Genomic DNA, 22,821 nt, shown 5'->3' on the forward strand with positions numbered 1-22,821 from the left:
TTGGGGGTTAAGGTAAGGAAATTATGTAGACACGATATTAATGTTAAATTTGACATCAAACATCTGTAAATCTATTAAGTTTTATTTGAATTATTCACAACCTGTAAATAAGGGCCCTTGTGTCATTAAAACTGTTTGGAAATGTAATCTTGTCTTCAACACAAAGCATGTTTTGATGGTTCTCCCATAACCATAACGTGGTCATTAATCCAGAATCTGATATGCTTCCTGGCTCTCAGTAGTAATGTTCTACCCACAAAATTGATGTCAAAAGTACTGAATACTTTGTATATGTATTTTCACCTTACCAAATTGTAAAGTTGGGCTATTTTGTATGTGGGGTTGGGGGGGGGTGGGGGAAGGATACAATCCCAGAAACCTAATAAACTGGCTTTGCCACAAATTACTGTCACTTGTTTTCAGTATTATACTAGAAATTATGACATCATTTCTTGGTAAAATCCATAATAAATTACAGTAAACAAGGAAGAAAAAAACAGCCTGTAGTTTTTGTTTGCCTAGGCAGCAGTTTTGTGAAAGACTCTCACAATCCTTGGATTACTCTCAGTGCTTTTTTGCGATGTATCATCTTAGTTATTTTGGAGCATCTGAAACACTCACCTGATGTTTCAGAGCATATTTCAGAGAAGTCTTCTCCATTACTCTTCTCCTAGTCTTGCCCCATGTCCAGAAAAGCTCTTAACTTCACATACACCTGTGAAATCTTAGTCATCTCAAAAGATAGTCTTACAGTTTGCATACACCCCACCCCAGCAACAAATTGGTTCCGGCTTATGTTAAGCTGTTTTTCTGGTAAATGTCATAGCCTTTTCTCTTGAAAGGAATGCTGAAATTGTTTGTGTTGTCGTATACTATTTCACGAGTGTACTATTATGTTCTTCTAATTCCACACGTAATAGTGTATTTAAAAAAAAAAAAGGCTAAACATTTTTCAGAGATGTTTTGCATTTTTAAAGATGATTTGCAGTCATCACTAGTTACACAGACTTCTAATTCTACTGAATGATTAAAAATAAATGTATTTAGTGAATGCATATGCCTTATGTTTTTGGACTCTGGGATGACGAATGAAGGCCTTCATAGACTACCAACAGTGTGGTGCAGTTGTCAGTCCCTCTCTTAGCCTTATTTGCAAGGCCAGTGTGAATCTATTTTATTAAATTACTTAGGAAGGAAGCTGCTTCCTGCTTAGGAAGGCAAGAAGCTGACATGCAAACTCAAAATGTATATTAGTATACATGCATATACTTATTCTGTCTGTGTTAGGGTTTTCCCATCATCTTCAACTTCTGCATGGTGCTATAGCTAAGAAATATCAAGATAAGTGTGCAGGGTTTTTTTAACAAACAGGGTTTTTTTTTTAAACAAACAAACAAAAACTATGTCAATAAAGGGTCTGAAGTAGGCTGTCATCAAAGAATTTTAAAGTTATGTAGCTCCACCCTTGTCATTTTTCCAGCTTTATAAACCAATAGTTTAAAAAGACAACTTTCCACACTTGGTGAGAAAAGATGAGGAGCCCCCATGAAACTAACATCCTTCACATTAACCTTGTTTCATCTCCAAATATTGGCTTCATGCTCTAAGAATTAGTTATTTAGCTCTGATTTTGATCAAAGGGAGTAATTTAGGCGTCCATACAAGAATTAGCATGTGGGCAGCCTTGCCTCCTAATCACACTTGGACTGTGACTTAAAGAGGTTTTACCATACGGAATCGGCAAGCTTGTACATCAGAAGAAACATTAGTAACTGTTTTCCCTCACATGTAAAGACAAAACTAGTAAGTATAACACTTCTCTATGGTTTTCATTAGCCTTGAACCAAAAGTTTCTGTTACTCGCTGGTTTTGTGTTTGTCTCCCATAACAGGTGATCATGCATTTGGCTGGCAGCTACCACATTTGGAAGCTGGTCATAGACTGTTACCTGTTTCATCCATTACTGTATGAATTAGTGGTGACAATTGTCACTTTTTAATAGTAACCTTGCACTCAAATGTTCACTGACTGGTCATTTATTTACTTGCTGCTTTTACAGCTTCATTGGAAGTCATGTTCCTTGCCCACTTTTGGTGAATATTTTCAGTTCCATTGGTGTACATACCTCTAACAGTCTTTTTCATCAGAGTCCTGCTTTCAAAGCCAGTGACCTATTTTTCATAGGATCTTGACTCCCATATAAAAAGTGGAGCCATATGTCATTTTGAAGTAATGTTATTTTTAAAATGGCAGTGTGATTGTATATGAAAATCAGATGATGTGCATCTGAAGTCAACAAAAATCAGACATAATCTTAAACTGTATCTTGTGGATAGCATTAGCAACTAGCATTTTTACAGGAAAAACTAAACTGCTAGGTCTGTTTCTTAGATGCACTGAAGTCTGTTATAAAGAGACCTGTAAGGAAAAACAAGTCTCAAAGTCTTATTTCTTCATAATGCACTTCACAAAAAATGCTGTTTTGGGGTAATTGGTTTGGGTTTGAGTTTTTTGGGTGGTGGAAGGGGGTCTGTTCACCCTGCAAGTCGTGATGAGGACTCATACAGCTGGAAGGAAGCATCAGTGAGGCCTGTGACACAACATTGCTAGGGAAGGTAATTGCTGCTGCTTTCCAGGGATCACTTGGGCTTGGCTGAGCCATACACACCCGCCCAGCTGCAAAATCGAAAAGGCTGACAGCGTATTGAAGAACATGCTTAAAAACAGCTCCTTGTGGTTTAGGAAGATGTTTCCAGAACCCAAAGAAAGGCTGCCAGTGCAGCAGGGATGGTGATTGAAGCGCATAATCCTGCTCAATGCTACTGTTATTTAAATGTATTGTTTTTTTGCCTTTGTTGAATCACCACTGGTTAATGAGAATTTTGAATGATGATAGAAAACTTATCTATCTAATAATGTAAAAGGAAGTTTCCCAGCAATATCGATGACCATTTAAAAGACTCATAACCCTCTGCCCTTCCACTCTCCTGCTCTTCTCACCCCTGAAACACAGCACAAAATTGATGTAACCTGACTGAGGCTGAGGGACTCCTGGAGGGCAGGTGCACTGTGGTCTGGAGGAGATGTTGTGAAGATCGTGACCAGCTGAGGGATGTGGTTCTACTAGGAGCTTGGCAGCAAGGGTGGCAAATACAGGCTTCAAGTAAGTAGTCTCAGTAATACATGTGCTCTTTGAATGCCTCTTAATACCAGTATGGGCAGTCCAGGCTTGGACTGTTTGAAAAGAGGTGATCTCCCGCCAGTCACGAGTAAAAAGGCTCCATGGTGCCTCCAGCAATGGCAGCCACGGCAGCCCAACCTGCCGACAGCAGAAAGGGCCCTCAGCACTCAGGCAAATAAAACTTCCCTATCACCCTCAGCCCCCTTTTTTTGTTCATTTGGTTAGATATGGGTAGCGGAACTTGCACCTGACTTTACAATCAACTGTATGAGACCTTTTGTTACCATCATCAAACATTCAAAAGAATTGGCCTGCTCTCTTTTCCTAAATTAATTATAGTAAAATTTTCTTTGACATACATGTTTGTTTTTTTTTTAAAGAACTATGTTTTAGCTTTGTGTTTACTTGTCCGTTTTGAAATATGTAGGGTGCACTTGGGTCTCATGTTCTGTTTTTCCATGAAGTGGTGGTGGAGTCTGGAAACAGACTTTGCTTACAAATTTAAAAAAAAAAAAAAGGAAAAAAAAATCAAAATCTCAGGTAGTGACTTGATTCTAACAGGAGGAACAACTATATCTGACACCACTGAAGAGCTCAAGTGGTCTCTCTTCTATCTGCCCATCATGATCCATCTTCCTGCACAGCCTGTTCACTTCAGGTCTTTGTCCAAAACAAGTAACTCTTTATAGCACTGCGAATAGCTGACAGTGCCATCTAAAAGCATTAGGTCTGTTTCTGTGTTTGAGTGTAAAAGCAGTACATTAGCTGTCAATGCTCCATTTTGGAAGATTAGGGGATGTATATTTTTTTCTATGCAATACTAATATTTTCAGTTGGAAGTATATGGACTGCCAGGTTAAAAAAAGGATAAGTATTGTCTTTGTAACAGTTAAGAGGTTCTCTTAATAGATTTTCTATGTTTCAGACAACTCCAAAACCCTGGAGGAAAAAGTGGAGGAATGTTGCATACGTATACCTATAAATATGCAAAATGTGATTAGAAAACCAGGATAATGTGGTGCCCACAGATCCTGTGTGATTACATCCTTTTTTTTTTTTTTTAAGCACACAGGTGCTTGCACACACACACACACCCCTACCTACTTACTTAAAAAAATAGAAGGGAAGAGAGAACTAGTGTGAATGTGGGTGTACAAAAAAACCCAAAGGTCATAAGACAGTGATCTTAGCTCAGTACTTCCTTGGGTTTTTTTTTTACTGTTTGCATATCCCCTTTGAGAAGGTCACAGGCTGAAAAAGGCCCTGCTGCGAGGCAATAAACTAAACTCCATCTTAATGAATATTTTTATTATTTACTTATAAAGAAATTGTACTGCGCATCTAAATCATTCATAGTAAAGCAGAGGCCATGGTTGAAGCACATTTTTAGCTCTTGCGGGCAAGTAGCCTATTTGGGTCAAGTCTGTCATTTTTAGTGCAGGCCTGTGGAGCTGGAGATGCTTTTAGTCACCTGTTTTCCCCCCTTCCTCATCCTGTTTTTACTGTATAACATTGCAGTGCTGCTAATGTACAGCCTGCAAATGCTTTTTAACTGCCATACTCAGTCTTCAGCAAGGGAGGGGAAAAAAAAAAACCCAAAACCTAGGGCTACAGGTAACAAACACAAACAAAAATACGTGTTCCTTTCGGCACCACAGTTAAACTGAAAGTCCTTGCCATGGATGTTGGGACTTGGAAAGGTCTATGTGGGGTTAAGAAAAAAACTATCCTTATTAATGGAGGAGAAATTTATTGTGCGTGACTAAATGGGGGTTGGGAGAGGTCTCCAGGCTACAAATAGTCGGAGGTGGAGAAAGGGTGTGCTGTGCTCACCCTGCGCAAAGGCGGTGGGCATCCGGTGCTGCCCCGCACGTGGCGCCTGCCTCCCGGGCAGGTGGGCTCCTGCTCCAGGGCTGTTGCTCAAAGGCGGAGGGTTAGGCTGACTTTCTTAGCTGCTCTCATGTGAAAGCCTGGTCACCCCACACAGGTAAATGCAAACTACTCAGGAACACGTAAGGCATTGCTGTTGTCTTTTTTTTTTTTCTTCTTCTTTCTTTTTTTTTCTGTTGGCCTCAATCCCTGGTTGCTTTGTTTATTCCAGGAAGGGCACACAATGAAAAAAAGGTTAAACTTACTCTGAAATATATGCAACAGCTTTGCCATTTACTTCAAGCTATTTTTAACCCACTCATAAATTGGAGGCAGTGAAGGGCTGCTGGCTTTATCAACTGAAGATTCAGCTGCAGAGAGAAAAGAAAAAACATTTGCTAACTGAGGTGTGAGTGTTCAGTTCCTGTATATGATTATTCATCCTCATCATTACCATGAAGTACTAACTTCAATACCATGTGAGTATTTCAGTCACTGTGAAGCTGCTGTCCACAAGCACAGTGTTGGCAATCGTCGTTGGTGCCTAAATCTTGCAATAGTTGTGCTTTTCTTAAATGGCAGCAGCATCTGAAGCTAAGTAATGTGATTCAAAAATTTCAGATTTCATTAAATATGTGTGTGTATATATATATGTGTGTGTGTGTGTATGTACGCATATGAAAAATGAAGCCAAGAAACTGTATGTGCATGCACATATATTTTCTTGGCATCATAAAGGTGTGTGTGTAGTCTCCTGGCCCGGTGGTGCAGGGCGGCTGGCACAGCAGGGGCGCGAGGCAGCTGCAGGGGCCGCGGGAGCCCCTGGCCCCCAACGAGCAGCACCTGGGAGGTGGCCGCAGCTGCTGCTCCTGGAGGGCGTTTGAGAGGAGCTTTGCAGATGGTTCATGAAGGTTAGTTGCTAGAAGAATCATTTTTTCTTTTCTCTGTTTTTTTAGCGGGGAGTGTTTAAGGGCCAGCCTTGTGGTGGCGAGGGGAAGGTGTCAGTGAGAGGAAGGGCCGCGTGGCCTGGGAGCTCGCCCTGCGGCAGCCGGGTTTCCACGTGGGGCTGCCTGGGCCCAGGGTGGGGAGCTGTGGCCGCCCCCAGAAACGGCTCCTAAGCCCCGGGCTCGCAGCCTGCCGTGCGTGGCCCAGCTCAGGCCCATCCGGTGGGGAGCAGGAAGGCGAAGGGCTCACGTTCCTGAATCAAGGCTATGCTGTCTGCGTCTCCTTGGCAAAGGGAGCTGCGACACATGTGGCTAGGGCAAGGGCTTGGCAAGTGAGACTACCTCGCGTAATCCTCAGTCAGCATCCGAATTGTTTTGTGGTGCAGGGGAGAGGGAACTTACCAGTATTTGCATATACTGGTTGAATATAAACGCTACATATATAGGAACTAATATTGAATAAAATCAGTGTGACATGTATCTTTAAAAATTTGCAGTGTCCAGAAATCAGAAGATGAAAGATGAAAAAGAAACTTAAGTCTTTTTTTTTTAATATTAAAGCAACAAGTACAGTCAATTAAAGTAAATCTGCATGTTTCTGATAGTACCTAAGCTGTAACTACAAAAGAAGAATTGTTGCAACAGCTTATAAAAGTACTAAGCAAAGCACAAGTGAAACTACATGGTTTATTGGTTTATGGTGGTGTTTCAATTAGATTGACCTGAAGAGGTGCAGGGCAATGCAATTGATTTCTTTACAGAAAACCTGCTGAGGAAGAGTAGGCAATGTCATTTGCTTTGATAGGCTTTCCCTCCTCAAATAAAAGTTAAGCCTAAGTACTAACCCCCACATTTATGTGCTGATAGCCTTGGAGAAGAAATCACTACAGTAATTTATGCAATGTGTCCAAAAAGTGTATGCTGTACTTTGCATATGTTAGTTGGATTTTCTGTTGACTGTACAGAAGAAAATAGAACCTTCCTCCTTACAAGTGCAGGCCGCTACCTCTTTCAGTTTTCAGAACACACCTTTATTTTGATTAGTGCCACTGCTGTGCTTTCCCAACTCTTTTAAGGCTCCCTTCTGTAGTCTTTTTCACCTAACAGCTATCATTAATTTTGCATGTATTACAGGTTACTGGAGAAATGAACAATCAGCCAAGGAGGTTCATGCAGGAAACTGCCATAACAGAGCCACTGAGACCGAGGAAAGGCTTTGGTGAGAAACTCTTGATTTATTAAGCAGCCAGATAATTCTTCTGCTGTAAACTAGAACCTTTGTGTGGTAAATAGCTTATACATTTTCTCTAATGAGCAGGAACTATGCATTACTGGAGTCACTTCCCACATCAAATATCATAGGCCACTTCATCTACTTGTACTGAATTTTGCCTTAAAAATATAAAAGTGCTTCATGCTAGAGCTGACAGGTATATGGGTCTCACAGAGCTGTGATTCCTCCCCCCAGTTTCTCGCTGCCCTTTTGCTAGCAAAGGGGACCAGGTTTGTGTCCAGCAAAGCTGACATCCTGCCCCAGCCCCAGCAGCTGTCGCCCCAAGCGCTGCAGCAAGAGGAAGCAGAGCACCAGTGACACAGCTGGAGCTCGCAAACCCACCTGAGGCGCGAGGCACTGCGAGGCTGAACCTGTGCGTTGCGAGCAAACAATGTCCAGGGTATGCCAGAGCAGCAGGAAACCCTTTTACTAAATGAGGTCGGGGAGCAAAGTAAATCATTGCTATTGTAGGAGAGTGCTGGAGAGTGCCCTTACACACAGGAGAGTGTGTAAGCACTGGGTTACGAGATTGGAAGTGAATTTGCAATTAAAAAAAAAATCATGTTGTTTGTCAAAAAAAACAAACAAAAACACAACACCTCCCAAAACTTGTCTCTTAGCCTCAGTGTTACAAAGAACCTTCCCCCCCCCCGCCCCCGGCCAGCACTCTCCAGGCATTACTGCAGAGGAAATGGCTTGAGCAAATACTTTGCCCTTAGTTGAATGTTAACTCACAGAAACAGCTTCCCTGATTAGCCTTCTGATTATACCTCTTTATCATTAACTGTTGTGTGCCTTGACTATGGAGCACTAATGGGGGGTCTGGCGTCCTTTGGTTTACAGCCCCGGGATTCTCTACACTTGCTGTCAGTGAATAAGGTAACATTTTGCTAAGATTACCCAAAATAAGAAAATATTTTTAAACTTAAATGTCTTATCTTTTTCTAATATAAACAAAACTAACATAAGACAAGCATGAAATGCTTGGTAACCACATAATTTTTATTTATAGGACCACATAACGAGGGTATATAACTCAGTACACAGGCGAGATGCTGATGCCCAGCTTACAGGCTGCTCAAGTTAGCCAGGCAGAGAAAAAGTATTATAATATGTCCTAGAAAAGAGCTAGATAATAAAATGTTTGGCCTCGAGGAGATGTGAGGCACATTTGCATGTGTCATTCCCCTTATAAATTCTGAGATACTTGCATTTCTTAGTGGTGGAAACATACAGTGCTTGTGAATGAGGTGCAGCACCTGTGTGCGCAGGGTTTTTTGGTGCAGAACGAGCTGTGAACCCAGGTGCTTTTCCCCCGCCTCCACCTGGGCTTTGCTTACATTACTCAGCAAGCATGGTGTTAAGGTGTATCAGCTGTTACAATTGCCTTTTGATAGGCACCTGCAATGTATCAATCCCTGACTTCCCTCCCCCTCCCAGCAAAACGGGCCTTTGCCCAGGACAAAAGGGAAATGTTTCAGTGCAACTCCAGCTTTCCATGGCAGGAAGGAACAAGGAAGTTGTCTGGGTTTCTAGGATCTTATCAGCAAAAAAAAAGAAGGTCTGTGGGGACCAAGTGAAGAGGGCTTTGCTACTGGGTTTTACTGGAGATGTTATGGCTGTATGTGCTTGTAATAAATAAAATCCATCTGATTTCCATCAGAGAAAGCGAGGGGTGAGGCAAGATGTGAAATGTCTCTGGAGATGTTGCTGGGCTCTGAGAAAGAGCCATAAGTAGCATGCAGTACAGACTACTAAATATAGCACTGGCATGTGCAATCATGAATCTATTTTCTGCAATGCTAACCAATTAGAGGGAGTGACATTAAATTGGTATACAGGTTCCACCAATTTCAATATTGTAGCTGTTTCTTTTGGTAGAAACTCTCCTTTGGTAGAAAGAATTGTTGGATTTGTGACTATTTAAGTGATCTTAGGTGTCTTCATGCCAGTGTTGTGATAGCAATGTTGCAATTGCACCATTGGAAGGACTGCAAAGGCAGATTAGAAAAGAAATACGGATATAATCAAGGGCTTTACAGCTGCTGCTGAACAAATTACATACATTTTTACTTAGAAATAGCATAGTGCATACTTCTCTTTTACATGCTGGTATTTCAGTATATACCATTAAGTATGATTCATAGTCAATGGAGTATGTTTGACGCTGCCAGAGGTCTGCTGGGCTCATCAGGTAGCTAAGCGCCTCTGACTTATAATAGCCTCCAAGCTGACTGAGAGGAACGAGCCGTGTCCTCGGCGCGTGCATGAGAGTCCTCCCAGCAGAATTTGACTTGCATCAGCTTTGTTTGTATCCGCTGTACAGGTCCGGTGCTGATTTCATAACCTCGTTAGTAACTCCTCATTTCAGGAGTTATCCCTCTGATGTGAGGAAAATATTTCTGCATTAGAGCCAGTTTACTTTACTATTGAAGTTTACTCTCTGCATGCTTGTAATAAAATCTAATTGCTTTGTTAAGGTATTTTGAGCACTGTTGAATTATGCTGGGTATGTATCATCTCATACTATAATGAATAGTTAGAGAATAATGCTTCTGTCTGGAAGTAATGTATTTTAGCAGCAAACTATTTCTATTAAGTTGCTCCTTCAAAGGAAAATTCTGTTTCAGAATAAAGAAGAATCAAAGCCAAACTGTTTTTATTTTTTTAGCAACCATAACCTCTCAGGGAGTCTTACTTTCTTTTAATTTCTAAGAACAGTTGTTTATGCTGATCATTGAAAAAAATTATTTCATCACCAGTTGCTTGGAGTTATGCCAGAAGCATCTGAGGATGGGGAAAGTAAAGTAGTCATGCTTCATGCTTTGATGCTTGCTGACAGGTACTATGCCAGAGAAAAAGGCAAAGCATCACTTTTTTGCTTTACAATGTTGTGAATAACTGCATTAAAGGCAAATAATGTAAAGAGTCAATCATCAAATGTAGTCAGGGTTAAGTTGAAAGTGGATTTAAATTGGCTAATTACCAATAGTTACCATTCACAGTGCTACAGTTTTTTGCTTTTTTAATTACATATTTTTCCTCCTTCTCATACAAATGCAAGTGGGAAAATGCTAAGTATATACAGATTGAAAACATCAGAGGAAATCCTTTTTATCTGTCAGTTCTGTAGATCCCTGGCTTTGGTGTAACAGTTGCATTGCAGGTAAACAAACAGCTATATTCTTACAAAGTTTAATTTTCTTTAAGCCTGCTAGAGCAAGTGGAAGCTGAGCTGCTGTTTCCTGTCCTGTTTTCTTCCCCAGAGCAGCTGTCATGTAGCTCAGGGTGCAGGGCACGGCACAGGGAGGTGCCGGCAGACTTTCGAGGCAGCTCCTCCATCTCCGGCGCTCTCTGAAGAGAGCATTTCTTCTCCGAGTCAGTGTGGGTTTTTTTTTTTTTTGGTACTAAGATCTATAAAATCCAACAGGCTGTAAGAAAAGCTATAAGCTGAATAGTTTTTATAAAGTCTAACATTGTTTTCTTTGGTTTGATCTCCAGGTTAGGTTCAGTGATTTAAAACGCTGACATATACTGAATGTATGAACATATGCTGAACGTCTGTAACTACCTGGACTGTGTTTTAGCTGGTGTAGGCAAACACATAGAGGCGTTTAGAGCCAAATCCAGAAAGAATTTGGCTATCTTGGTGCTGGGCCTAACTTCTGTTTGTCAGAGTAGGAACTACTGCCCTAAACCAGACTGCTTTCCTGACCACTAAGGCACCGGTGCAATTCCCCTTGTCGAAGCAGAGGGGTGTTATGCGGCCGGGGAAAGGCTGCGGAGAGGCCGGTGCGCAGGGCTGTTGTAGGTCGGTGCCTTGCATCTTCATCGCATAGTTTACGTTGCTCTGGTATTCAGAGCAGAGATGAGACTTTTGGCTGAGTGCCTTTCTTTATAATCCTATGCCACTAAGGGTTACGGTCAGTTATTGAGACACTTGCTAAGCACCTTATGTACAGAGGGGACCACGCTGGGGTGCAAGGGTCTATTAGCAGTTGTTCGATATGCAGCTTGGGGTGTTTGCTTGATATTACAGCAAAACATGATATATTGTACTTGAAGATGTTTACTCCTTAGAGTTTTATAAACAATTTAATAGAAACTAACTTTTCATCTCTGCACCTGACCAACCCCAAGAGGCCAGGGAGATTATAAAGAAGTTAGTTGGTCAGGATTTGTTAACCTGCATATACCAGGATATGTACTCACTTTAACTGAATATAGTAATGCTAATTCTGATGATTTAACTAGAGCAAGCTATGTTGGAACCAACAGCATTTTAAGTGTGTATGTGATAAACAGACTCAGAGGAGTGACTGGCACTTTGCCTACGTAGAGGAATGCAGAGCCTCAATTTAGGTGTCTGGGCCTCTTTACTAGTGATATGAAAAAGCTGTTGGTGTCTAGAAAAAAGGATTGCAAGAACAATTTAATTTCTGTTCCTCTTGGAATGGCGAAGGCACCTTATACGCTGCAATAAGATAATTCTTATCTGAGCTCATTCCTGGAGTTACACACCTAATAGCAGGCATTACTTACTCTACTGGTTACAGCAGGTAATATCTTACCCAAGATGAGAACTTACCTTCCAAGTCCTGTTCAAGTTCATGTGCTGTATTAATCTATGTAGTGGGATAAGTAATCTACCACTCAGAGTTCAAGGCCTGCAGGCACTTCTGAGCCTACCTGAAAGCGAACTGTAAGTGCGCATGGGATTTTTAAGCACAGCAGGAGTCAGTGGAAGTTGAGTGGGAGCTGTAGTTTGTCCACACAGAGGACCAGGGTGTAAAGCCCTTGGACTAAATCTGGTTTAGCAGATTTTTTTAAATCCCAATCTCCAAATTCCAAACAAAACTCCGAACTGAATTCAGAGTATCTAAGCTACCCTGTAAGGGGAGCTGCTGCAAATGAAGTTCTTACCATATTCTAACATTATACTTCATCACTAAAATTAGGTGTACCTAAACACTTACACACCACTGAATCCATATGTTGATAGAGGTATTTGAATGGCATTGGCAAGACTTCATGTCAGAAATGTTTCCTGCCCCCATCCCTGCCAAGAGCAACAGCTGAATAGTGAAGTGGATCCTTTGTGATAGATAATTCAACAGGGGAGGGGCAAAAATCAAGACAGTAGTTGAGGGGGAAGAGAATGTCCCACAACCTGTTTCTTTTAAAAAATAATTGCATTTAATATTTGAATGTGTAAGGCTAGCACTGCTAGACAAACTGCATGATGAATTCTACTGGAATAAAACATGAATGAAATACAAAAGGTGGAGAAAGTAAGCTCATGCTTCCCAGAGGCAATGAGATATTTTAACTCTGCAAGGTCTGAATAGTACAAAAATATTGGCAGATCTTTCCATTTGCACTGTGGTCTTTCCTGTGTTTTTTTGTGAGTGCTCTCTTTCTGTGCGAGTTTTATTAAAAGGCAAAGTGCATAACCATCTTTAAAGATGAAGAACTTCTTACATCTGTCTTGCCACACTTTTAGACAAGTAGCTTTAAAACGTTCATCGCTTTTTCAAGCCATTCTGATGTATGGTGGAGGTTTGGATATGTCTTCCTCTGTGTCCAAGTCTTGAACAGGAAACTGAACTGGGGAATTAAAAATGCTGTTCCCAGGACCTGTATGTGGAAGGAAAGGAAGAAAGCATTAAACCCAGGATAGAGTCTTGGACCAAATCCCAAGTTCCTTTTGGTTCGGAGTATTTTGGTTATCAGGATTTTGGCCTGTGAGGTAAAGCTTATCTGGGGTGTTCCTTCCTTGTCCCTGGTGAATATCTAAATACATGGATGGAAAGTGTTACTCACTTTGTACAGCGCACACCATTTCCACAGCCTGAATTTGGTCATCACTAGGTTGCAACCATTCCTATGAATGAAATAATGCCATCAAAAAACTCATTCTGTGGGTTTGTTCCAAAAGATATATCTGAACTCAGGTAACGAGCCTGTGCGATTCGCTCCTTTTAACAAATCTGAGTTTGAAAGTTTGAAGCAGCCTTATATTACACACTTTCAAATACTTGGTATTTTAGTCAAGAAAAGTCTTGGAAATGCTGTACCACAGTACAATCATTGATTTAAGGGGGAGAGTGGAAAGAGAAATGTTTAAGTAGGGGAGCAGGAATTCATAGGAAATGGCACCACACTATCTTAAGCACCAATGGTTTGGAAAATGAAGTTAACCTTTCGTAGGTCTCACACAACACTGTGAATAAGAGGGGAGGAAGTAAAAGGAAAATATAAAAACTATAAATGCCTTCTAACATCACCTTCACTTCTTAAAATTAGCCCTGGATGACTGGGGTAAAGTGCAGGTAAGGTTTATAGAAGAACATGTATCTTCTCCCCAGTTTCTTCCCCTCCCAACCACATCCAGTACAAATAATATAGTGCTCCTGAACTCCTCACTCACCATTCCAGTTACGCTATCATAGCACGAGCAGTGTGGAAGACTTCGGCATCCCAAGTAAGCAATAACTAGCACAACAAATGCACTGCAGACAGATGCAATTAACATTGCTATGTTGGCACCCTTGACAACTTTATTAAGTATGTACTTCTGCAAGCAAAAAAGCAAATGTTAAAGCCACATCCTGAAAAATAGGCTGAAGCTCACCATCAAAAATATTCTAAGTACTGTAAGAATGTTGCGATTACATGTTAGGGTATTGATTTAAAGTCAGTCTTACTTAAGGCTTTTCTTTCTATGCTCTGAAGAGCAAACCAAGTGTGAAAGTCAAATAAGAAAAAGAGCAAGCAGAAAGATAAGGTTTCTTATTAAATTTAAGACCCTATGCAGCAGCATGAGGTTTGGGAATAGTTGTACTCTGGTTGTACAACTCTGTAAATGAACTGTACACATTTAACAATGGGTATAAATCCATGGAATGACTGCTCCTCTTCACACCGAGTCTGAAAAACATCTTGCTGTATTACGCCTTGCCAGCCCGATATTTGAATTTGTCTTGCAATAAACTAATGAAAAGCATCATCTACCTCGAGTGAATTCACCCCCACAGGAAGTCAAAGCTTGTACCAGGTTTGAGGTACAACAGGGCCAACTCATTCCTTCTTTTCAGGTTTACTGTGTGGGATACTCTTGAAATAATATCTCTTTTTAATCAGCTGACCCTTTAATCAGTTTAACTTTATCTCTTGAGATGTATGCTGAAGTGGATTTAAGAGACTAGCAATTGCTGCATCAAACAAGGCCAGGGATACATCTGGTAACTACCCATTCTCATGACCAGTACCATGATTTTTTCTAGAACAAAACAATTTTTTGCAATCAATCAGCAATAGCAGTTAACCTGACTTTAGTGCGCTTGGGTGCATACCCAGTTCGCATGCTGCAGGACACTGTACATAAGCACGTCATTGCACGTAGGCCAGGCTGCAGGAGAAAGCAGGTCTGCGACACTGTCCAGCGCTCGGATTCCCAGCTCGAGAGAAACGCTACTGCTCTCGAGCAATAGCTTCTTGGGTGTCAGTCACTGCGCAGAGGGACTCCCAGGCTCGCTGCAGGTTATTTCGCACAGACACTGATACTAGAACGCTGCGGCAGCACTGAAGGGTAAGAGCCAGCTACAAAAAGTCTACTTAGGCCTGCGTAGGTTTTGTGGGTTTTGGTACCTAGCCTGATACTTACCTGTAGACTTGCCCCCAAATTTTTAACAAGTACCCTGCTGCGGGCATCGCTTCAAGGGGTAATTTAGGCATACTGTAAATCTTGTTCTTATTCCAGGTAATGTCTCAGTAACATTTGTAGATTAAGACAGTCATGTTAACCAATAATAAGCACGACTGATACTTACTGTATGGACAGCATGGACTGGTACGGGACTTAACTCCTCCTCTTCACCGTAGTTCAAAGTTAGGGAGCTATAAATGATTATAATGACGATGGTAACACAAGAGATTATGGAAGCAATTATCACTGCATTCACCTACACAGAAAAAAAAAAAAAGGAAAACAAGAAGGTGAAAAGGAATTAGAACTATCCTCCCACAGATTAATGCAGGTCAAAATAAACAAAATACATTAACAAGTGTGACAGGCATTAGCCTTTGATTTCCCATAACACTAAAAAGTATTCTATAGTGACAGTCACATGGAAGCCAAACACCAGTGCAAGAAAGGTTTCCATGATACTGAACTTATGAGATAAAATTTAGCCTCAAATCTTAACCACAGGTGCTAGCTGGAGCAAAGATTTTGTTCTTACACTTCACTCACTTATTCCTTTGGAGTTTCCATGGCTAGAGGGAACTGTCCAGGGAATGCACTAGTCAATTAACTTCCTATTTTAGTATACACAATTCTTAATAACTGGAAAGAATACCAAACAATGTATTCAAAAGCAAGCATTTTTACAGTTCTTTTTGTTGTTATTTTTAGAGCCAGTGCTCATGTTCTGCAGTAGAAAGTGAGGTAACACTGCATTCTCATTTTGCTTAAGAATTTAGCAGTTTTTATGAAAATAACTCACTAAAATAAGTTCTCAGTCCTGCAGCAAGAACCAACAACTAATTCATTTCCTACCAAAAGTGTGCTTGACTGATTGCCTCTAAAAAATTTTTGCCCATGCCCCATACACACACAAACCCCCAAACCTTACAAGAACGGGATTCTTCCTCTGAGAGGAAAATAAAGCCAGAACGCCTGGGATGCCCATGACCTGCAGACCAGAAAAGCAATTAGTAACTGGGAGACAAGTACCAGATTCTGAAGACAAACTACAGAATAAATGAAAGGCTCGTATCAGTATAACTGTTAGATCGGGAAGGGAAAGAGGGAAGAGAAGTGCTAATTTCTTGTGCTTTCCTCTGAAGCATCTCTTGGTGGCTAGCACCAGCAGCAGGAGACTGGACTATGTGGGATTTGCCTTATCTATTAGCCACCCCCTATGACAGCAAGCTTCAGGCTGGCTTTATGGCGCTGGCCAAATAATGGAACTGAAGTCTGAATAAAGTACTAAAAATCTGCACTGCTTTACTGGTCACCAAGCATTTTGTAGGCAGACGAAAGTGGGCTGAAAGGAGATGGGCAGCCTCTGGGTGGGCGAGCGCACACCAGTACAACTATCCTGCAGTGCATCAGCAGGGCATGAGCAGCACCACCAGTGTAACAAACACGAGGCGCTACCTCCGATATTCCCAGAGCACCTCAGCAAAAGGCACATCCAAGTAAAATAAAAAAAAACACATTAAGTCTTAATAAAAACTCAGTAGAAACTATTTAGTGAAGTCCAACCTTTCATAAAGGCCTATTTATTCCACACAGTCAGAACAGGGAGTGAAACCGGCTGTTCAGTCCCAGTCTTCTCTTTCCCTCTGCATTTCACACAGGGAAGTAAAATTTCTTTGTGCTACTTCTCTTTATGCCATTAGAGATAAAAGTTAATGATAACCTCTACGTTTTTACTTCCCTACATGCTAAGCTTTCCTTCACAGCTGTCTCCAGTTTAACTAGTATTTCTTTACGCCACTCAAATATTTTAGCTAGTGTTAAAGGTGAGCATCTGAATTATTAGAAGTTCAAGCACTGGAATAAACAGCAGCCCTTTTAACAGGGCAATTTTTTTTATTTTTTTATTTTTAAACACCACTTTGTCACTGTCACACCTGGAGACTTTCATGCTGGGTTTCTACGGAAACCTGTTCTTTTGGACAAGCTGTCCAACTAAGGCTGAAGAACACACAATTGTGCAGTAATGATTTCAAGTGACTTTGATACAGCAATTGATATGTCTACTCATTTATCCTGTAAATATCTAAGATGATTATTAAAACAATGAATTTGAGCTGCTGAGACTGTCATAAAGCACGGAGACCCAATTCAAACTGGGGAGAGCACTGTTCCTAGCTGCAATACAAAGAATTATTAGCAGTTTGCTCTGTTACACAGATTATCACTGAGAAATTAATCTACATGATGCAAGTACTATGTTGGTCTCGACAATCTAGATGTGCTCCCTCCTAACCTTCACTGACCTTTCTTTGGTCACTATGTTTCTGGGGAGGAAAAAAAAAAAAAATCGATTGCCACAACACCCCCTGTTCTATAAAATCCAGTAGAAATTGTTTTCATTTAGCTCCCTTAGAAGGAGGTCTTTTTTTTTTTGCAGCAGTTATCCACTCTTCTGCCTATAGCATAGTAAGGAAACCTTTATTAGCTGGGTTCAAAGCAGGAAGCTGGGGAAGAGCTGACAAGGATCCCCCCCCCCCAATCTGCATACTAATAGTGGGTGGGGGGGGGGAACAAACAAACAAACCCAAAACATAGAAAATACCATGCAACTTTACCATTCCAGCCCAGATCGGAGCTCTGGTTTTGCTCAGCAGAGATTCTGCTCTGAAAACGCCCTCTATGAATCCACTGACGACACACACCGTACTGAAGGCTATCTGGAAGAGACCCAGCACCACCATGTTCCTCTGGTTAAAGATGAAATATCGGTAGCGATCCATTCTGTTTTAATTCATGCATGAATCCACCCGCACGGAGACTGGAAAGAAGCACTGTGAGCCTGCAGAAAAAGGGAGAATAATGACTTTTCCTAAGCAGAAGAGAAAAGGTACAAGAGGACTGGCACTTCAGCAAGCATCATCTGACAAATTTCTGGCATGCCTTGCCATGAATAGTACGGGGATCCACGGTACCAAACGTTCAACAGCGAGTACAGAGTTCATCTTTTTTTTTTTTGATTGGCAGCAGTGAAAGCGAGCAAAGGTGAACAATCTCCACCCTGCTCCCAGTCAGGGGCCCAAGTCACCATTTCTGACGTTTCCGCGTACGGGCATGTGATCCTCACGTCCAGCTCCACAGCTAATCCTCTTCCTTCTAGCGTTCCTGCTGCCCAGCAAGGCAGGAGCGCTCAGCTCATTTAGACTTCGCTCCGTTCAGCAGATAAGCTCTGCGGCTCACCAGGACTGCTTGATCACCTTGCAGTGAGCCAGGCACGCTGCTAGGGCCCTTCTGAACAGGGCGCATTGGCAGCACGCGCAAGCTTATCCCGGCCTGTTCGCGGTACCGCATCTTTAACACCGGCTTAAACACTCAACTTTCCCCCCCCGCGGTGCCGGCGGCTCCGCCCGCGGGGCAGCGCCAGCAGCGCTGCGGAGGGAGGAAGGCCCGATCCGCGCCGCGCCGCGCTCCGCTCCGCTGCGCGCCGCGCAAGCCGCCCCGTGCCCCGGCCCCGGTCCGCCCGGCACTCACCGGCGCTGCTCCGCGGCCGCCGCCCGCGGCGCCTCGCCCGGCCCGGCCCGGCCCGGCGGAGGCGGCGCCGCCAGCGGGGCGGGAGGGGCCCGGCCCGAGAAAAACGAGGGGAAGCGCCCGGCTCCGCGGCAGCGCAGGGCGGCGCAGCGGGGCGGAGAAGAGGCAGCGAAGGCCCTGCCGGGCTCCGCGCTGCCGCTTCGTGCGCTCCTCGGCGGCGCCCGGCGGGGGCTGCGGGCCGGCACGGGCATGAACGCGCCCAAACCCGGCCCGGCCCCTCCAGCCCTAACGAGCACAGCGCTAAGGCACGCATGCTGGAAAAGTTACCGTCTCTTTAAATAAGGCCGTAGCACCTTCACAGCAGGAGCGAAGGATGCAATACCCATCGCAAACTCGCACGCGGCCCCCCCGCGCGAAGCCAACCCGTCGCAGCGCCCACGGGCCGAGCACCACGTCCTGCACAGCCTGCTCCGGAGATGAAGCAAACGGGCAACAGGAACTCACTGTTTTAGACTTGGGGCTGCGGGAGTTCAAGAGGCAACGCCACGGCCAGGCACAACAGGGGAGCACAAGTCCCCGCTCCACGCTCGAGGGAGTGGAGAGCGGCCTGCGCTCGCCTCCGCCCCGCACGGCCACCCGCCGGCCCCGAATTACCCCGGCCGTTGGAGAGGCCGCGGGAGAGGGTCGGGAAGGCCCCGAAGCGCTGCCCCTGCCTCCCTGCCCGTACAACAGGACACGCAGGGCGAACGGGGGCCGCAGCGGCAGGTTACCTGCGGAAAGGGCTCTGCTGCTGCTACCTCAGCAGGAGCCTAAGTGTGCCTTTCCACTGCCTCTGGGCTAGCAGCAGCAAGAGAAAAATACACCAATGAACGTAGACGTTTTAAAATATGACTGTTAAGGAAACTTTGGCAAACACAAGCAGGGATGCACAGCTCAACTAGAACCCATGTTTCTTGCATTGAGAATAGAGACTAATGAAAATGGCAGAGGTGCCAGAAGAAAGACGGTGCAGCGCCAGAACTGTTCTGCTGTTAGTTCACTATTAATATAATGCAAGCTGGAAGGGTGTTAACTGTGGGCCAAATTCTGCTCCTGTGCCTCACCAACAAATGTGGTTGCAAAGCAAATGTATGCAGCGAGGGAGAAAACAGAGGATGCCCAAAACCATGATATATAAAAAACGAGAAGAGAGATTGCTCTGGTCAATTGAATATTTTAATATCTGCATTGCCTTCATAGCGCAATTAAAGCGATCTTTAAAATTCACTTATTACAAATGTTTGTCAAGTCTATTTTTCTCCAGAAACATTTTTTCTTGCTTCCTTGCACATACACCCAAACACACTATAAAAACCTCATTCATAACATCAAGGAAGGGCAATCATCATTCATGTAAACATCTTTCTTAGAGTTATCCATTTTTTAAAAGTCATGAATAAACCTACAGATGTTCAGTAAGGCTCATAGTTCTAGTACAAATGTCATAAAACACCTATCAAGTACTGTATACAAGTTAAATACTCTGGGGTTAACTATTAATGCATGTATAAGCTTACCCCAAGGATTATTCTTTAGCACTTAGTTCTTCAGAACATAGACACCCAAAAATTATGGGCTAAAGAGTATTAAAATAGCAGAAGGCCCAGCAGAAACTGTAAGTAATACACAATTTTAGTCTGAATCTTAGCTCAACAGTTAATTTCAGTACAGTTACAGTAGGAAAAATTTTATAGGAGGAAATCTGCAGAAAGTAGAGGGGTGGGTTTGTACAATATCACAGAGGGAAAAGCTGAGAGGTATGTCCTAAAGATGTGACTGGCCTTGCTATTGCAATGATTTACAACAGCTATGTGTAATGCTGCATAAATATTCTTTCTCGAATAGCAGAAATGACCATTTGTCATTGTAAAGATAATTTGTTGCATCCCCTATTTAAAAAAAATTTGATCTACTTATTGGTAATCAATTACACTTGCATCTTACAAAAAGACATCCTTTTAAATTTGGTTTAGAACTTACTGGAACTTTTTTTTAAATATTCATTCTACCATGAAAATATTTCATACAAACATCAGTTTACGTACAAATATGTTAAAACTTGTGAAGAGGGTCTTCTCACACTCATGATTTTATGGCTTGAACATTTCATTGCTTAGAATTTTTGTATATATAGTTGTCTTGGAAAAAAAAAAGGTACTTACAGAAAACTGGCAGAGAAAGAGGGCAGGAGCTTCAATTGCCTGAAGACAGAAGAGAGCCAAGAGGAGGGTCCATTCAACAGATAGTGACCTTAGTGTTCAAAACCTTTGATCTGGGGCAAGTAAACATGCACTCAATCTTGCACCTTTTTTAAAAAAGAAAATCCTTTTTAAGGCTGTTTAGAAATACTAATTCCAAAAATATAGCTCTCATGTTTCTAGCACACAAAGCACAAGGAACAAGTTCTCCCAGGGGCACAGGTAAGTGTGAAGCCCACACTTATATTCACAGGTAAAGCTGCTCCCATATCTGTGCTCCTCGTGCAAATACTCTGAGCACACGACAGTGCAGTGCAAGTGGGCAGGAGGAGTCTAATGCAGCATCCTAGTGCACAAGGAAATGCATTAGTGACATTGTTCTCAAAGCACGTTTTTAAGTGCTTGGAGGTGAATTCGTCAGGCACCTGCAGCTTCAGAAATTTTGCTGGGCAGTAGGAAAACAAAGTAGCAGATAACTGGCTCCGTACAACTTGTCAGCTCATCACAAACACGGTATTTTCTAAAAGACTGTCAAATTAAATGAAAAGATAAAAATCATAGAGGTCTCTAGGACAGAATGACGTTGTACAGCTCCTGGCTCAATCTAACCGGTCAGCACCAAAGGATAAACGCCACCCAGGAACAGTGATGGCAACAACCCATCCACGTATGGGGCTCCCCACCTGGCCTGAAGCCAGTTGAGAAGGAAACAGAAAAGCGATGGTTTCCACCACTTCTCAGATTCTTGCAACAGACAGGATACATTGGCTACTCTCCTCCTCGAGCTCCTGGCAAAGAGCTCTGACAACGCTCTCACTTTCATGTGAGCAAAGTACTGTGACAGTCCCAAGAAAGAAGCTAAAGCCGCTGCCAACTGTGTGCAACACTAAAAGCTCTGAATCTGAAACAGCTAAACTAACGAGAAGGCTATCTAGTCGCTCCTGCAACATGCAGCCTCACAAGGCCAAGCAACAAGTCATCCAAATGCTTCAAAACCTGCACAAGGCACCCTCGTCGCTGCCTGTGATCGGCATCTGGGAAAAAGCAAGGACCATCCCAATGGTTATTGTCACAACTGCAGAAAAAAGTCAGAACTGAGTACTCTGATAGTTAAAAAGCCATTTCCGTGTATTTGTTTTGATTTTTTTTTCCAGCAGTTAGGACTTGCATTCGCTTCTGAAGAGAAAGTTTTTTTTTTTTTAATTACTACCAAAGAAAAAAAAAAAGCTTTTTCAAATTTTTGAAGGTTGCTAAAATCAGGTGTTTCAGTAGATCAAAAAAGATCTAAGAGGTCAAGTTATATCATCAGACTCAACACAAGATGCTCTCTGTAGGCCTCAGCCCTTCTTCTTCCTGTCCAGCAAGCAATCCAGCAGCAGGTAGCGCCCTCAGCTGTACGTCCTCATGCGCTCTGGTCTCCAAGATTGCCTGCTGCTCCAGACGATTAAATAGCTTCTGTGTTCCTAGTGACAAAACACAGTGCTGCCTGGGCAGGAAGATCATTAAAAAAATTTTTTTAAAACAGGTGATCAACAGCCTCTAGCACAGGCTGACATACGCTCCTTCTCCCAAAGGAGCTCAGAAAACAGCCCTCTTGCAGAATCTAGTTTGTTTTGAGATCCTTCAAACTTCAACACAAGTGTGGAAGTTGGGAACCAACCCCCACCTGAAAAAAGCAGCAATTCCAAATTCTTTTATGCCGTTTCTTAGCCACAAAAGGTACACTGAGAGCCAGCTGGTGATCCAGGTTGAGCTGATATCTATCAGCTCTTCCTCTTCCAATTGCTGTTCCAATAGGATAGGTCTTTGGTCAAACTCTGAGGAGTGGAGCTTCTCTGCTTATTGCATATTCACAAATAGTCAACTGTATTCAATGAACTCAAATTAATTGCTTTGCAAAGAGACTATTTTGCCTGCTCCAAATTAAAATCAAGTTTTGGTGTGGATCTCAAGTGTTACTACTGACAAATAGTTTTGCTAAGCCCCCAAAGCTGAGCTGCAATAAGTAGACCAAGTTAAGGCATTAATCTGAGTTACATAACTAGTCTGTGTCTAAACCTGTGTTTACCAGCTCACTACTCTTA

The 22,821-nt window shown here is 42.6% G+C and overlaps 1 protein-coding gene across 7 annotated transcripts; it reads right to left on the reverse strand.

The window, feature by feature from the left end:
* Nucleotides 1-12,422: 12,422 nt before the first annotated feature.
* LOC106492106 (uncharacterized) lies at nucleotides 12,423-18,998 on the reverse strand. 7 transcript variants are annotated; one of them, XM_013951868.2, is made up of 7 exons: nucleotides 18,854-18,998; nucleotides 17,591-17,814; nucleotides 15,904-15,963; nucleotides 15,100-15,231; nucleotides 13,698-13,844; nucleotides 13,091-13,151; nucleotides 12,423-12,904 (listed from the first exon to the last, which is right to left on the reverse strand). In XM_013951868.2, exons 2-7 carry the CDS (start codon nucleotides 17,753-17,755, stop codon nucleotides 12,801-12,803), a joined length of 669 nt encoding a protein of 222 aa, XP_013807322.1. In that variant the 5' UTR covers nucleotides 17,756-17,814; nucleotides 18,854-18,998; the 3' UTR covers nucleotides 12,423-12,800. The 7 variants fall into 7 exon arrangements, with proteins under 7 accessions (XP_013807322.1, XP_013807325.1, XP_067153848.1 ...); XM_013951871.2 differs by having other exon boundaries at nucleotides 18,828-18,998; XM_067297747.1 differs by lacking the exon at nucleotides 18,854-18,998 and adding an exon at nucleotides 18,504-18,559.
* Nucleotides 18,999-22,821: the final 3,823 nt, after the last annotated feature.

This window comes from Apteryx mantelli, chromosome 5, assembly GCF_036417845.1.
Source record: "Apteryx mantelli isolate bAptMan1 chromosome 5, bAptMan1.hap1, whole genome shotgun sequence".
Classification (NCBI taxonomy): Eukaryota; Metazoa; Chordata; class Aves; order Apterygiformes; family Apterygidae; genus Apteryx; species Apteryx mantelli.

What these genes read in the sequence shown, in the direction of transcription:
- LOC106492106 (XM_013951868.2), bottom strand. Translation starts at nt 17,755, where the DNA reads ATGGATCGCTACCGATATTTCATCTTTAACCAGAGGAACATGGTGGTG. An exon ending in CTCCGATCTGGGCTGGAATG is followed by an intron (nt 15,964 to 17,590) that starts GTAAAGTTGCAT and finishes TCTGGTCTGCAG; the next exon opens with GTCATGGGCATCCCAGGCGT. An exon ending in CAGTCCATGCTGTCCATACA is followed by an intron (nt 13,845 to 15,099) that starts GTAAGTATCAGT and finishes TTTTGCTTGCAG; the next exon opens with AAGTACATACTTAATAAAGT.